This window comes from Martes martes (assembly GCF_963455335.1).
Source record: "Martes martes genome assembly, chromosome: 1".
Taxonomy (NCBI): Eukaryota; Metazoa; Chordata; class Mammalia; order Carnivora; family Mustelidae; genus Martes; species Martes martes.
Window position 1 is genome coordinate 67,495,718 of NC_137888.1, and position 16,826 is coordinate 67,512,543.

At 37.9% G+C, this 16,826-nt stretch overlaps 2 protein-coding genes across 3 annotated transcripts in view; both read left to right on the plus strand.

Moving 5' to 3' along the window:
- LOC308341215 (uncharacterized protein) overlaps positions 1–1,616 on the plus strand; it is a gene marked incomplete at both ends in the record, with an annotated part of 44,757 nt that extends 43,141 nt beyond the window's left edge. The window contains 2 exons of the mRNA XM_080800980.1: positions 291–342; positions 1,438–1,616. Of these exons, the coding sequence (XP_080657106.1) occupies positions 291–342; positions 1,438–1,616 (231 nt within the window). The remainder of the gene's footprint in view (positions 1–290; positions 343–1,437) is intronic.
- Positions 1,617–1,690: 74 nt separating this feature from the next.
- RNF7 (ring finger protein 7) lies at positions 1,691–8,707 on the plus strand. 2 transcript variants are annotated; one of them, XM_080802989.1, is made up of 3 exons: positions 1,691–1,955; positions 6,140–6,187; positions 7,756–8,707. In XM_080802989.1, exons 1-3 carry the CDS (start codon positions 1,781–1,783, stop codon positions 7,872–7,874), a joined length of 342 nt encoding a protein of 113 aa, XP_080659115.1. In that variant the 5' UTR covers positions 1,691–1,780; the 3' UTR covers positions 7,875–8,707. The 2 variants fall into 2 exon arrangements, with proteins under 2 accessions (XP_080659115.1, XP_080659116.1); XM_080802990.1 differs by having other exon boundaries at positions 1,741–1,948.
- The last annotated feature ends 8,119 nt before the right edge of the window (positions 8,708–16,826 follow it).

Sequence of the window (16,826 nt, forward strand, 5' to 3'; positions counted from 1 at the left end):
TAAGTGCAGAGAGCAATCCAGCTGGAGCAGGTAGGGGAAGTTCTGTCCAGTTTCAGAGATGTTGAAGTGTGACAAGAAAGAGGCATCCTCTAGGCTTTCATCCTTTCATCTGACTTTCTCTCCTTTTCTCTTTCAAACTGGCCAGTTCCCAACAATTTGAAGTGCATTTTCTCCTCGTCTGGTTCTGGCCTTCCTCCTTTATTAGATATCTCGCATTTAGAACCATCTCTATAGTCAGATGTATGGTCGTTTAATATGAACAGAACATGTTCATCTGGGTTTGTCCATAGGCATTTTATCTGGCTCTTCGAGTTAATGCGGTGAGATTGACATCCACCACCAGTACAGCTGCTCTGCTCTGGCTGACAGCTTGAACAGGTGTGCTCTCTTCACTCATATCCTGGGCTTGAGGGCCTCCCATGAGGAGTCTAGTCTCTTCCGTGAGGCTTTTCCTCATGGCATCAGTCCTCAGGGATATCCTGGTCCCTCGCATCACTGAATATTCCACTCAACAAGCAGCGCACATAGCATCTAGCCAAATGTGACCCTGTGTCCATATTTCTATTTTTACATTTGTATGCACGCTTGTCCTCTGCACAACTGCTTGAGTTTGGTTAGCCTCCATCCAGCACCAGGTCTGGCGTGAGGACATGAGGGGAGGCTGAGAGGCCCAAGAAGAGACGGGAGGCTTGGAATCCCAAACCCGACACTACAGGTGTCCACCACTAGGTGGTGGTGGTAATCAGTTATCTCCTTAGGCATTCCGTGCCTCAACTTTCTTACCGTTTAAAAATGAAGATGTTGTCTGCTTTGCTTGAGAAAACAGAAGATCATGACCCCAAGCCAGCAATAGAAGAACCCAGGTTTCATAACTGTCACCGTCACATAATAGCGGTGTTACTCGTACATATAAAAGGAGGTGGTTAAACTACATCAGAGGTTCTCAGAGCGTGGGCCCCTGAGTTCTCGGCATCCTTTCAGGGGACCAACAGGTCAGAACTACTTGCATGCCAACATTCGGAGCTATTTCCCTCTTCTCACTCTTTAGGAGTGTACAGGGGAGTTTTCCAGAAGCTACATTATATGCGGCACCATCGCTCTAATAACTTGTAATGAGTTTATTACTGTTACTTTTAAAATTTAGATCTTTCTCTCAAGGTAAATTTCTTAAAACGCCAACATCTACATCTTACATAAAGGCTTTTGAAGATCCTCTAGTTTTTAAGTTTAACGGAGTGCAAAGTTTGAGAACCACTGAACCAGGTTTCTCAGAAGACCTTGGGTGGTCAGACGTTTCCTAGATACGGAGGACAGGGGATCTTGCATAGACACGGTCCCTGCTCTGATTGAGTTTACGGGGGCGGGGGGGGGTGTGTGCGGTGCGGGGAACAGTTTTAGTAACAGGATAATTTGAGAGAGTGGTAAGTTTCCCGAAAGCACACAGCAGGACACCTGGTGCCTGCGTAGAGCGCTCCCGGGCGCGGGGGAGAAACACTAAGCAGCGAAGCGTCCAGGCTTCACACCGGAATCGCCCTAAAGGCCTTCAGCCCTCAGGGTTGCCCCAGCGAGAAGGGGCGTGCAGGGTGGACAAGCGGACTGGCGCTAGCGTCAAATGACGTCACGGGGCCGCGTCAGCCAATCGGAGCGGCCCCGTCGTAGGCGCCGCGGCGGCCCGCGGCCTGCAGGCGGCGCTGTGGCCCGCCAGGCGGCCCCACGGAGCCGCCATAGCCGCCCGCCTCCCGCGACTTAACGTCTCCGCTGCCGGCTCCGCGTCGCCGCCATGGCCGACGTGGAAGACGGCGAGGAACCCTGCGCCCTGTCCTCTCACTCCGGGAGCGCAGGCTCAAAGTCGGGAGGCGACAAGATGTTCTCTCTCAAAAAGTGGAACGCGGTGGCTATGTGGAGCTGGGACGTGGAATGCGATACGTGCGCCATCTGCAGGGTCCAGGTGATGGGTAAGCGCTGCACGCGAGGCCGGGGCCCCGCTCCGGCCTCCGAGGGGCCGACTTGGAGTGGGGGACGGGGGAAGAGGGCTCCGAGAGACTCGGGTCGGCTGGAGTGGGGGCGGGGGTGTTGGGGCTAACAGTGCTGCAGCCGGCCTGAGGGCTGCTGCCGCCGCCGGGGGCTTCGCGGGCGCCCGGCGCCAAGAGCTGGTCTTGTAGCGAGAGAAACGGATTGTGAGCCCAGGAATTAAGGTAATTTCAGGTGGTGATGGGTGTGGCTAAGGAAATAAAACTGGGTCATTTGTTGGCAGCTAGGAGAAACCACTTGGGTTGGTGTGGCCCGCTCCGTCTCTAAAACCACACCGCAGAGGGGGTCAGAGTTAAGGCCCGGAATAAGGAGGGCACTTTAATGACTGTGGTCACACACCGAAGTGATGCTCTGGAGTCGTCCTCCACAGAAACGACACCCTCAGTCCGTTCCTGAGAGGCGAAGGGAAGAAAAGTGTTCTAGCCGTTGCATTTTTGGATTAGCTCCTGATGTTCCGCAGTCTTTTTAAATCTGCATGCCTCAGGATGGGTCAGATGGCACTCCCTTGTCTTGAAGGGGACACAGTGTGGTTCAGGAGTATTTAAGGTTCGCAGGAATTGAAGAATGTAAGCCCTTTATTCAGAAACATAAAACTTCATCTCCTTCTGGCCCCTCCCTACCGTAGGATGCCATTTCCTGAAGAAGATCTGACTTGCTCTGTGTCAGGCCTTTGTGGAGAACCCCCTTGTACAAATAAAGTCTTAACTTCTTTCTGTGATATTTCCGATCAAAATACTGGACCAAGTGAAACCTGGCAGAGCAGCTTCATCCTGTTATATTTTATATGCTCTCTGTTTTAAGATCTCAGACCACCTTGAAAAAGAGATGCTATCTAAATGCAAGTTATATTTTTAAATAAAGCATTTAAAATACTGAGAGAGTATTTTAGTGTTTCTTGGGGTAGGTGGAAAAAAACCTGAGGTTCTGTAGTTTGAAGACTCTGTGTTTTGCTCTGAAAAATGAGAGAATTGGAGAAAATAAACACAATTACTATCTCAAGGGATGAAATTTAAACCTACCAGAATCCAGAGATTATCAATTTACACTCTCTATAGTACACTCTTTTGTTTTTTATTCATAAGGCTTGTTTCAAAGAGGATTTACAAAAATGGGATTAAAATATTTTTTATTTCTTACTTTTGAAAGAACTTGATTTCAGACATGATCCACTTATTTTCGAATTAGGTCTTAAAAGTACCTAGTTTACTGGCCTGCAGTAAAGCCTCCTTACCCCACCCCTTATTCAAACTACAGTCATAATTTCCAGTTTGTGTGCCATTGTTAACTTATCCAGACAATTTAATCTTTTCTTCTTTTGCAAGACAAGCTTTGCTAAATATTTTATCCTCAAAATTTTCTTTAGTTTAAAAAGAAGAGTGTTCGAGAAAGTGTGTTTTATATTTTTCCCCGAAGAAAAGTTTTATATTTGTAAGTAGAAATACAGAATTCAGAGTAATGGTTGAAATCTTGCAACAAATAAGCTTTACTGGGATGTTTAGAGTAAGTCAAAGTATGGCTATAAATGGTTCACGTTAATATTAACATTCTAATTATAGCCAGTATTCTGCTACCGTGGATTATTTTTGCAGATTTACAATGTCTGTCCTTTGAGTTCAGGAAAGTATTCTGGACTAAACCTCTGTATTTTGTTTATGAGGTGTTAAAATCCATTTAGTGGTCTGGTGACAGCAGAAGGAAGTTTGTTTTTCAGACTTCCCAAGCTTACCCTAGCAGCAGCATTCTAAAAGGTGTTACTGTTATTGCACTCCTTAGAAATGTTCTGTTTTAGATCTTAAAAATATCATGAAAAGAATTTTTTTTATTTTATCTAAAAATTTAGGAATTTTTAGTTTTAGGTTGGGTTTTGATAATGAGTCTAAAAGCGCAATCAAAATTGTAATCCACAGATTTCTCGATTGTGCAAAGGAGCCCACTTAATTCTATTTCCTTAACATTTCAAATTCATTTCTTTTTTTTTTTTTTTTAATTTTATTTATTTATTTGACAGAGAGAGAGATCACAAGTAGGCAGAGAGGCAGGCAGAGAGAGAGGGAGAAGCAGGCTCCCCGCTGAGCAGAGAGCCCGATGCGGGGGCTCGATCCCAGGACCCCGGGATCATGACCTGAGCCGAAGGCAAGAGGCTTAACCCCCTGAGCCACCCAGGTGCCCCCAAATTCATTTCTTACACCTAAATGATTTATTGTAACTTCTTGATCCAAGATTTGCCTGTCAGCCTGTTCTGATGTGGTTAACACTCTCTTCTTTGGTTTCCGCTCTTCTCCCTTCATTCTGAAAGGGGCAGATGGCAGTGACCCAAGTGTTGAAGAAGAGGAAAATAGGTTTGCTAGTTCTGTTGAGTTCTAAAGAGCCGGAGTAACCCTTCATGGCTATTTATGTTAACTTGGACATTTGACATACCTTTTGGAGTCTTGTTTTCCTAATTTGTGAAAGAGGTAGTTGGGGTCACAGACTATAATTCTATGATTATACAGAACCAGAGCCATGTCTTCACCCTTATATCATGATCCTTATGATATTTAGTTGTTTGCCTGCCTACCTCCCCATTTCCTGGTGAGACCAGGGACCCAGACTCAGTCATTTTGGTGTCCCCAGTGCATAACTCCTTATACAGAGTAGATACTCAGTAATTGTGGGATTGAAGAAAGCCTCAGGAGGCAGTGGTTGTTTTTAATCCACATCGAAGAGGCCAGGGTGGTATGTTTTTTTAGGGTAAGAGCATGCAGAGAGGAGCAAACAAACGCCTGAGCATAATCCAATGTAAGAAGAGGAGCAGGCTTCAACTCCACTGTGTTATCTATTTTTACAGAATTCTTTTTCTCCAATTTATGTTAAAAACTAATTTTTTTTCTGTTGGTTTGAATTTCCCTTTACCCGTCTTGGACTCCTCTTCCAGCTAGTGAATGAATCCATTTTTGGGGGTCCCAATATTTTATATTATCTCCTTCATGAAGCAAAATAGTAGTAGAGTGAATTTGGAAAACTTCTAGTATACCCTTTAGGTTCCCATTCCTAGAATTTACTCCCAAATAAATTATTAAAATACTTTGCCATTGTTGGATAAATGCTTTGGATTCAGGCATATTCATAAAGGGAGGATTTCTTTTCCTTTTGCTTTGCTTTTTCCTTTTCTTTCCTTTTTTTTTTTTAAAAGAATTTATTTTTTATTTATATGACAGACAGAGATCACAAGTAGGCAGAGAGAGAGGAAGGGAAGCAGGCTCCCCACCAAGCAGAGAGCCCGATGCAGGGCTCCATCCCAGGCGCCCCTTTTTCTTTCCTTTTTTTAAAGATTTATTTATTTGTGAGAGAGAGAGAAAAAGAGCAGGAGAGCACAAGTGGTAGAGAGGGAAAAGGAGGCTCCCCATCGAGCAGGGTGCCTGATGCCCCAGGACCCTAAGATCATGACCTGAGCTGAAGGCAGACACTTAACCAACTGAGCCACCCAGGAGTCCCAAGGGAGCATTTTCTTTAAAAAGAAAAAAAAGAGAGACAACATAGTATTTAAGAGGTTCTTTAAAAATTAATATTTTAATTTTTGTATAGATCATACAGTCACATAATTCAGAATTTTAAGAAAATATACAATGAAAACTCCTTCCCACCATCCCCTTTTTGGTAGACCTTATTACTAGTTACTTGGTATTCTTCTGGAGTTGCTTTATGTGTGTATAAGCAAATACCAATATATATGCATGGCTAACCTAAAATGGTATCTTGAAAATAAACTGCCCTTAAGGTTGATCTATGTGATCATGCCCAGTGAGTCTATATGAACTTCTAATATATAATGGAGTATGGCATATTTTTCTGTAGTGATTGCATGCACCTTGGGGACATCTTTTCATCAGAGCTTGTGAAAATAAAGGGTCTATAACCCTTGTGAAATTGCTCCTGGTCATAAGTAAATAAGTAGAGTGCCTTGTACTTTATTCATCTTTAAACAGTTATGTTCAGATGAGAAATTAATAATATGGGTCTCTTATCTCCATCTCTAACCCTTTGGGCTTTTATTTGACTTTGAAGTGTCTGGGTTTTAAAAATTGCATTCTGAGCATCAGAATGAGAATTGCTATTTGTTTATTTTTAGATGCCTGTCTTAGATGTCAAGCTGAAAACAAACAAGAGGATTGTGTTGGTATGTTGTAATTTCATTCTCTTGCTTTTCCAACTGAAGGTTTTCTCTCAGTGGGGATGTTTGAATTTGCAATTAAGATTGACTTTATCAATACACAAAAATAAACTGTAAAGCAGTGATCCATTATTAATATAAAATGTGTTGGTTCTCTAAAGGCCTTAATGGAATTAATCTACAAGTTCTTTTATTTCCTGTAATTAAGAGTTGATTACATATTCTAGTTGTGGGTGTAATAAATATTTCATATTCTAAAAAGAAATCATTCTTTTCTATTAAGAAAATTATGAAGTAAGGAATTTGCCAAAACATCTTAAATTTAACTGTATTACAGGTCAGATTTGGTAGGGTTTTAATCTAATAAAGCACTTCAGTTTTCAGTACTCTTACGATGATAATATTTAACTTTTCAACTAACAAAAAATTTTAAGTCTCAAGATTTTTTCCAATATAGTTTATATATGGAAATCTATTAAATCTTGTTAATAGTCTGGGGCTACAAAAGTTGTCTTAGGCTAAACATTTTAAGCAGTTCAAAAGTTTTTATGTCCTAGATCTTGAGGTCATCACTTCTAGATTGCTATATATAAAGGTTTTCTGAAGATGAAAGGTTAACTTTGTACTTTGTGTTTGCATGGTTTACATACAGCATCTTAATAATGATTTATGTGGTATTTATTAAATCCTGTTTTTTCATTCTGAAACACTTAGAATGATTTCCCCTTGTTTCCTACTCCCTATAGCTAATTTTCATAAGAAGATGTAGGTTTTTTTCATGTTTTTTTTTCTTTTTTTCCTATTTCTTTCATTGTTCTGTTATGATGTAGGTTAAGTAAGTGACAAATAAAACCCACATTTGAGACTGTATTTCAGATTATGGGTGACTTCCCTTGGTTTAAAAAAATACTAACAGAAATTGTGAGGTTCAGGCCACCTTTCTTTGACCACAAAGAGACCTACCTCTCTTTCCAGCCACCCACTTTGAAGAGTTAATGTATTTGTCACATCAGGAATTGCACTGCTTATGGATGACTTAACACAGTTCATCACTACTTTTGGAAAATAACTCAGTAGATGTACAACTAATGTTTCGAAGCATGGCATCTATTTATAATAGATTACTATGAACTGAAAACATTTAAAACTCATTATCTTGGTAAATCAAAATCAGGAGGCTGTTTCTTAATAAAGTAAAACTCAAAAGGTTTCCAGGTCAGTGTATGACTGAGAAGTTCTGGGATCTAAGGAAGGCTCAAGTTCTTTAATCTCCTAACTTCAGGAAGACAGCATGTGGAGCTGTGTAGGGGCTGGGTGCCACCACATCACCCACAGATTCTAAACAATGATGGAAAGTCCCCTAATCACAGCGCCTCATCTCACTTCTTAAGTGTAGTTTACACAGGTAAGTTTTTATTTCTTTATAGATAGAAAAAATGTTGACCAGTTAGCCATCTTGATTCAAGATAATGAACCATGATTATTCGTCATAATATAAAATAACCTATGATTTGAGTTCAGTAATTTAACTTAAAATATGTAATGTCAAGTAATCTTTTTTTTTCACCTTTCAGTGGTCTGGGGAGAATGTAATCATTCCTTTCACAACTGCTGCATGTCCCTGTGGGTGAAACAGAACAATCGCTGCCCTCTCTGCCAGCAGGATTGGGTGGTCCAAAGAATCGGCAAATGAGAGTGGTGGAAGGCTTTCTTAGTGCATTTGTTTGGAGCCCTGGTGGATCTTGTTATCAAGTGCCCTGTACAAAGGCCAGGACACTCCAGGGAACTAATTCTTCAAGTAGGAGGAGATGGCTCTGCGGTCTTTTGGTATTCATCAGAAGCATAGTTCGGCATTTTGTTAGTTTTATTTTCAGAAATTCTCTACAATTAAGAAGATAATTTATTAAAGATGGTCTTTCCTACCTCTGTGGTATGTGTCACACACACTGCTTAGAAGTGCTTTAAAGGAGGAGAGAGCTACAAATTGAATGACTTCATAATTTACTTACTGATATCCAAGGGGCTGTGGAAGCAGTTGCATTTGGAAGAGAACTTTTTGCATGCTTATAGTCGATCAGTTAAAAAAAAAAAAAAAAAAGACAATGTTACAGTAACAAATAAAGTACAGTTTAAAACCCAACTCTTATCCTCAGTTTGTCCCTGATATTTATTTTTGGCTGGAAGAGGGTGATTCATGAACTCTTTATTTGATATAATGAAAATTTTAAGTTTGGACCAGTGAACAGGGTAAATAAAATTTAACCTTTGGGCGTATGCAATTTCAGTTGTCTTTCAAGCTATCATCCTCTGTGTTGGGCTCATCAAGAAAACCTAAGTCTACATTCACCTCACTGTTCAGTCATTGGACGATAAAGAACAGTATTTTCAAGTTCTGGTCAGATTATGTTGTAATTAAATTGTGTTTTGGGTGGAATGTTAATGAGGGGAAAATGTTTACCACTGTAGCATTGGATCAAAAAGTTTATTTTATTACATGATGTTTTAATAAATGGTTTATTCTGTTTATTTAATTTGAATTGTCATTATTACAATTTTATGTACAAACTTAAACTTCATGTTAATAAACTAATATGTTAACTGAATGATTTTACTTAATTTGAAAAAATATCCATACATTCTTATTTGGTAAAAAATAAAACTTAAAGTTTATTACCTGGAAAAATTAAGTGTGAGAATATACTTAAATTTTATTAAACTCATTCACATTTAATGGAGATTATTTGGCAACAGATAATGGGCCACAAGTTTATTTTGAATTTTTCCATAATAAAGGCCACAGCTATGAATTTTACAAACTAAAGTCTTGGGGCACCTGGGTGGCTCAGTAGGTTAAGCCTCTGCTTTCTGCCTGGGTCGTGATCTCAATGTCCTGGGATCGAGCCCTGCATCAGGCTCTCTGCTCAGCGGGGAGCCTGCTCCCCGCCCCCCGCCTGCCTCTCTGCCTACTTGTGATCTCTCTTTCTGTGTCAAATAAATAAATAAAATCTTTCAGATAAAAACTGAAGTCTTAAAAACCTTATCATCCATTTCTGCAGTTTGTCAATCATCCATTTCTGCAGTTTGTCAATCTGAATCTTTTTATATCTAAGGAATGTGAATACACAAAAGAATGTTAAAAACTAGAATTCATAGGCTTTCATATTGGCTACTATTAATCTGATTTCTCTGGAAGTTATTGCTTTATTATGTATTTTTTAATATTTTACTGAAAAACTTATTACAATGTAGGGGTAAAGCATCTTTTTATCATATAATATCAAGGGTAATACTATCAACATGATTTATTGACGTTCATGATGACCTAGATTACTTGGCTTGATTTTTGGTCAAGCTTTTTTTTTTTAAGATTTTATTTTTAAGTGGTTTTTTTTTGTGTTTTGTTTTGTTTGTTTGTTTTTTGAGAAAAAGAATACACGGTGGGGAGAGGCAGAGAGGGAGAGAGAGAAGCAGACTCCCCACTGAGCAGGGAGCACAATTCGGGGCTCAATCCCAGGACCTGGAGACCCTGACCTGAGCTGAAGGCAGACACTTAACCAACTGCGCCATCCAGGCACCCTGATTTTATTTATTTTAGAGAGCATACAAGCAGGGGAGGAGCAGAGGGAAAGGGAGATAATCTCCCCCAGACTCCATGCTAAGCACCGAGCCCAACACTGGGCTCGATCTCAGGTTCCTGAGATGATGATGAGCTAAAACCAAGGGTCAGATGCTTATCTGACTGAAATACCCAGGCACCCGAATCAGGCTTCTTTCCTATAGAGTTACTCTTTCCCTTTTTCCATACGGCATTCTTAGGGAGAATGTCACTAAGTGAAGATAACTCTTAGGGAGTGGGAGTTAGGCTTCTACTTCTCAAGGATAGAGTATTCCATTATTTGGAGTTCTTCAGCATAGGATATTTATCTTTTCTCCATTTATTTAATCACTTATCTATATCAGTGAGTAGTGATAAGTCATTTTGGAAAGATTAAAACTTATCAATTCCGTGGAAATGAAGGGTTCTTAGACTATTCTGGATAGAACACCATTTATGTAATGATACTTGTGTAAGGAAGGATGGGGGTTAAAGAAATACAAGGAAAACAGTTTAAGCAACTTATTCCAAACACATTACAGATTAAATCCCAAAGTTTAATCCCACTTTCAGCATCTCATTTTGGGGTCTCCAGAAATTATAGCATATGCATGCCAGAATCTCTTTCCCAACATATTAATATACACAAAACCGAACATTAGAATGAAGTTCTAGCTGGTTGCTTTTCAGTCTATGATCTTTTATTACACTTCAAATCTTCAAAATAGATTTTTTCTTGCCTTAGGTAAACCTAAATAAACATTAAATTGATGCATAACATGTCATTAATTAAAAAAATGATTTGGGTTGGTTTTTTTTTTTTAAAGAAAACCATGTAATTAACATCATATCTTACAGAAAACTGAGAGCTGTAAGTATATTACTAGCAAAGACTTTAGAAAAGTTATTATATGGGTTTACATATGGTAAGTGTGTCTCTATTGAACATCTGCTGAAACCTTGGAATTGAGCAGATTTGAGGATAAATATGGAGGTAAAGACCTAGAGGAATGACAAAGTGGGAAAATTCCCCTATAGAGATGTAGTTATTTCAAGCCACTACCTCTGTCCCAAACTGTGTATCACAACACATTCTACATACTCTGACTTCTTCAAGGATTTTCAACTGAAGAATCAATACAAAGAGAAGAATGAAAATAAAGCAAAAATATAACATTAAGGACAGTCAACCTGGAGAAACACAGTATTGCATCATAAAAGATTAGAAAATGTGGGGCACCTGGATGGCTCATTCGTTAAGCATTTGCCTTTGGCTCAGGTCATGATCCCAGGGTCCTGGGATTGAGCCTGGCATTGGGCTCCCTGCTCAGCAGGAAGTCTGCTTCTCCCCCTACAACTCCCCCTGCTTGTGTTCCCTCTCTCTGTCAAATAACTAAATAAAATCTTCAAAAAAAAAAAAAAAAGAAAATATTACCTAAAGACATATAATTTACTGAATGTGAAAGATGGACAAAATTTGTTAAGTGTATTTTCTTGCATTCCTCTTTAGAATATTTAGAGTGAGTAGCACATAAAATGTTTGCAGTATAGTGTAGGTGTATACATAGAATATAGATCTTATACTTCTAGTGCAGATTTGTCATTTTACTGGTAGTAAGTTATATGTAGTATATAGTACACTGTATTACAAGTAAAGATAGATGGATAGATAGTACTGCTTTTTCCTTGTGATAGGACCTATTGCTTAGAGAAACATTGAAGCTGATAGGTATATTCTTGCCATTTGGTATTGTTTCAAAGATTCATGGCCTCAAGTTAACTGTTGAGACATATGCTAAGAAAATAAACACTGAATAAGATGTTACATTGCATCTCAAATGAGGAATACATTTAGGAAATAAAACTTGAATGCATTTTTAAAATTGGCATTGTATACTACTGTTTCTTTTTCCCCTCTGAGGAAGTCATTAATCATGCTGTTTCCTCCTAGTAAACTTATGTTGACATTAACCATTCTGTTTTAGGCACATGTTCTGTGGATGCAGAGGAAGATTTAGGATGTGTACTAGTCAAGCAGCTCAGAAATTACTCTCTCACAGATGACTGAGCACCAATACAGATAGCTTAGTGATCAGACTTACATTTCCATAGTAGTAGTTTGCCAAGGAGACAGTCCAGCATACTATTTTCTCTGTATATAGAAAAAAAAAAACAAGTATTCGTATTTCTTAACTGGATTCAGTCTTTTTGCAATGACTGAAATTAAAAAAAAAAAAAATCTCCACAGAAGCCAGTTATTACAGTTATAAATATATTGGTTCCCAATGGGAAAATAAGATTCCATTTCAAATGCCCCACTCCCCAAAATACAAAGCATATTTCGATTCAAATTTGTTGAACTTAGATTTGGCTTACTTTAAGCACAAGTGTGTATATGGATGTGTAAGTGTAATATGACACATTTATTCATCCCTTCATTAAACTCACTGTTCTCGTTGTTCCGGTATATAAAAGAATCAGAAAAGTAATCTCCTTGAAGGATAATTTTGTTTTATAAGAAGATGTTTGAGCTACAACTGGAAAATGTGTGTCCCCAGTGCAGCAATCAGAAAACATATATTTGTAGACAGGACAGTAAAGAGTTGGATAGTGGAGTCACTGAGTAGAAATTGATGAGAAAGCCACTGAAACATATTTATTTCTAGAAGAAAATAAATAACATGGGAAGGATGAATGGATGGAAAGCTTGAGGAAAGCCCTATGAACCGAATGGGAAAGAATGACATCCTTTACTATGTAGTAGACATTGAGAAATTAGATATCTATAGTTAATATCTATATTATATAGTTATATAACTATATTATATATAATATGTATTATATATAAATATATATAACTATATTATATAGTTAATATCTATATAGCTAATATCTATAGTTAATTCTTTACAAAAATTATATAGGCACAACTATGTTCAAACAGTATGCCTAATCTAACAAGACTAGTGTGATAGTTACATAGGAGTTGGGCATTTACAGTAAGATCCATAGAACTATATTTAACAAATAAGTTACTATAAAGGGAGTAAAAATAGTGATTATGAAGGAGTTTGTATAAATTATTTTATATTTAATTCCCTTTAGTGTGCATAATTTAGACATCATGCCTCACTTTTAAGTTTTTTAAATGGATTTGACTATGTTGCATTTATAACACACTTTTGAATTATAAGTTATTGTGTCCTTATTTGAAAGTCAAGAGAGCTGAAATGTCAAGAGAACTGACCTAGTAACATGTTAACAGATTCCAACAAAAACCTGTCTTTTGGATTTTTAGGGGCATCTTGTTTCAGCTTAGAGTAGCAGCTGGAAAGAGTGTTGCTCCCATCTTTGTAGTTTATTCAGATTGTTTTTCTTTTTTATAAATTAATGACACTTCCAGGGGCACCTGGGTAGCACAGTGGGTTAAGCCTCTGCCTTGGGCTCAGGTCATGGTCTCAGGGTGCTGGGATTGAGCCCTGCATCAGGCTTTCTGCTTAGCGGGGAGCCTGCTTCCTCCTGCCTCTCTGCCTAGTTGTGGTATCTGTCTATCAAATAAATAAAATCTTTAAAAAAAATTAATGACACTTCCAAATAATTTTTTTCCATTTTTCTCTAAGATTACATTTATACTTTTTAGTTTGTGGGGTGTGTGTGTGTGTGTTATGTGGCATGTATGTGTGCGTGCATGTGTCCTTTCAGAACTTAACAGAACTTATTTCAAGTTCTGTTATTGAAGATGCTTTTCTAGGTCATATTTAATGTAATAATTTTCCTAATGTTGATTTTGTAAAATATATTGAAACATTTGTGTATTGATTAGAAATGAATTTTCTTTCATGTTTTTCATAATCCTGGTTATGTAGTACATGCATATTAAATAACAATAGATTTTTACAAATTAATTACAATACACAAATATGTTTGATCACTCAAATGTTTATCATTGTACAGTGAGCTAATTGAGTAGCTTTTTGTTTTGATGTTTTTAAAAGTATATATTCATAAAATGTGAACCAAATATTTGGCTTTGCATTGAAGAGAGAAATAGTAAGAATGTCAAGTTATTTTAGTTGGCATGACAGTATATAAATGAAATGTGAAGGATGATGGTAATAAGATTTTCCACATAGCAAAACCACAGGCCTGCAGCCTAACAAAGCTTTGTTTCTACTAGGCATCAGCATCTGAGGGTAGAAGAGAAGGAGGGGCTGGGACAAAGCAGCACTGATCCTACCCATCCTGGGATGATATCAGTTCATCTGCAGAGCCATCTGAATGTTTAGTATATATTGTTTCATCAGAAAGAACACACTATCACATTTAATTACGAGTACCAAGGCAAAAGTTAAGCATTGAACAGATGTGGAATTTTATTTTACTAGTGTATTGGAAATACATTTGTCATCTTTAGCTCTTTAATTTTCCATCTAGGCAAAGGTGCATTTGTCTATTATAGCTGACATCCAGATCGGTAAATCTTACCCCATCAAACCCATTACTTCTTATACAATATGTTCCCATTACTATCCTGAAGTGCAATTCATAAATGTCTCCACACATAATTAAAATATGTATAATAACTTAATTGTAATATCTAAATATGTAATATAAAATAATTTAATTGCAATATCAAGTGGAAATAAAAGGAAAGTAATTTATAATTATTTGCATTTCAGTATCTAAATGCTTGGGCATAATCACGCCAGAAGGCATAAAGAAGTAGGCTGACACATGTGTAGATGTGTGTTTGTGATCACTGCATATAGACGGCAGTAACGCAAACTCTTGTGACTTCGGAACATGGGAGCATTTCCACCAATGTAAGAACTTTCCCACCCAAATGGTGGATCATGCTTAGTAAAGCTCCAAACAAAACAATGTACAATCTTTTGATTTACATTTTAGTTGCGTGGTTGGACATTTCAATGACATAGTTAGTGAATATTCACTTGACAGCCTTCTAGGCCTAAAGAATAAGCTCAAAATTGTTTTATTTAATTAAAGCTAATGTAGAAGTCTTTAGGATAAAGAAAAAGTTTAAGTGTTCCTTTAGAAGTTTAGTAGACATCTGATAAGAAAGGTAACTATTTTTAAAAAATGCTTTTTTGCTTTTTAAAAATTTTTTTTATTTTTTTCATTTATTTGTCAGAGAGAGAGAACACACAAGCAGGGGGAGCAGCAGGCAGAGGGAGAAGCAGGCTCTCCACTGAGCAGGGAGCCCGATGTGGGACTCAGTCCTAGGACCCTGAGATCATGATTTGAGCAAAAGGCAGACACTTCACTGACTGAGCCACCCAAGCTTTTTTGCTTTTTGAAGTTACTCCCAAGGGCTAGCTTTTCAGGGTAATGCTTGAAAAGAAAATTAGAAAATTTCCATGTTTAGTTTCGTAAGCCCAGTTTAAAGATATATGTATTTTTTAAATAAATAAAAACATATATATTTAAAGGAAAAATTAACAAGGAAAATTAGAATTAAAGTACAAATATACTTTAAGTTCCTCTTTTGCCTTTTTATGTCATTCTGTTTCTGCCACATGTAGGTTTTGTTCAACAAAATAATGTCCTATAGGAAAAGTATCTTAGTGCATTTTGACACTATGTTTAGTGGCTGAGAGCTGACTCTACAGCCAGGATACCTGAATTTGCGTCCCAGCACCTCCACTTGGCTGCCCTTGAGCAAGTCACTTACCTCTGTTTTTCTCCTATACAACAGGTAACAATAATACCTTCCTCTCTAGATTGCTTGAGACTTGAAGACCAAGTGAATTCATACACATGTAAAACGCTGAGGACAGTTAAGTACTACTGTTACCTCATTTTAGTCAATTTTGAAAGCTCCTCTAATAGAAGAGGCACTTAAAAAATAATGTATTTTCAGTTATGGGATAAAGCACCCTTAACTGTTCTCAATAAAAATTTTATAAGAAAAAGTTAATTTAACACAGGTTACTTGTTGCACCATGAGCTTTTGTAAAGAGTTATTAGTGAGGCCTTTAATGACTTGCCTGTCACATTTTTTTCTAGTCATCCGGTCAACATGATTTCCAGATTTTATATTAAGAAAAGATTTTGTAAATATTGAGCTCTCACTTTAATTTTAGGTTTTCCATCTTAGTAGAAATATTTTACTGGCTGTTGCAGATAAGCATATGAGGGTACATTTTTTGACCACTTGATTTTGTGGGAAACCCACATACCTTAGAAAATTTACCTTTTTTTAAGCTCTCAGTTTTCATCTTTCAGAGCAGTGGCAGGTTTTACAATCAGCCTGCTGCATTCTCTTGTCTCTCTGCACTCAATAAAGCTGAGTCAGTGATCAAAACAGAACCTGCTTTTCCTAAGGTGGCTGCAAGCAAGCTTTCCCTGAGTGAGTGTAACTGTGGTACAGAATAGTAGAAAGACTGCAATTTAGAAGTCACTCAGCCTGTCTTGGAATCGTGACTCTATCGTTTACTACCTGTGTGACCCTGCACCAAGTTCTTAACTTCTCTGTCCCTATCTCCTCAAACTAAAATGGGAACAACAATATTATCTACCTCATAGAGTTGCTATGAAGAGTAAATGAATTAATACATGTTAACTACCTGGAACAGTGCCTGAAACATAGAAAGCACTCAATAACTATGAGCCATTATTATAGATCAGTATTGCCCCTGCTGATCTCTGCCTTCAAGAATGGCTTTGAGAAAAGGTGTTTTGTTTTCAGCGATGATTTTTGTAGGAATTGGGACATTTGTGTATACCCACAACCTGTGCACAACTGCCAACATGAGTTTTTAGGAGAATGGTTTTCAGCTTTTTAAAAACCACCCAACATATCTGAAAGGCACATTCCCATCAGCAACAATGGGCTCTCCCACAGTTGTTTTCAAAGAAGTGTGTGTGTGTGTGTGTGTGTGTGTGTGTGTGTGTGTATAAACCAGACAGGGAAGAGAGTTAGAAAAAAACCTCCCAGATGAAAATCTCAGTTAAAAGCTTTTGGAACTATTTCAGTGCAGATGAAATGTTCTATGGCATTTGCATTTTATCCTAGCTTTTATTTTTTAT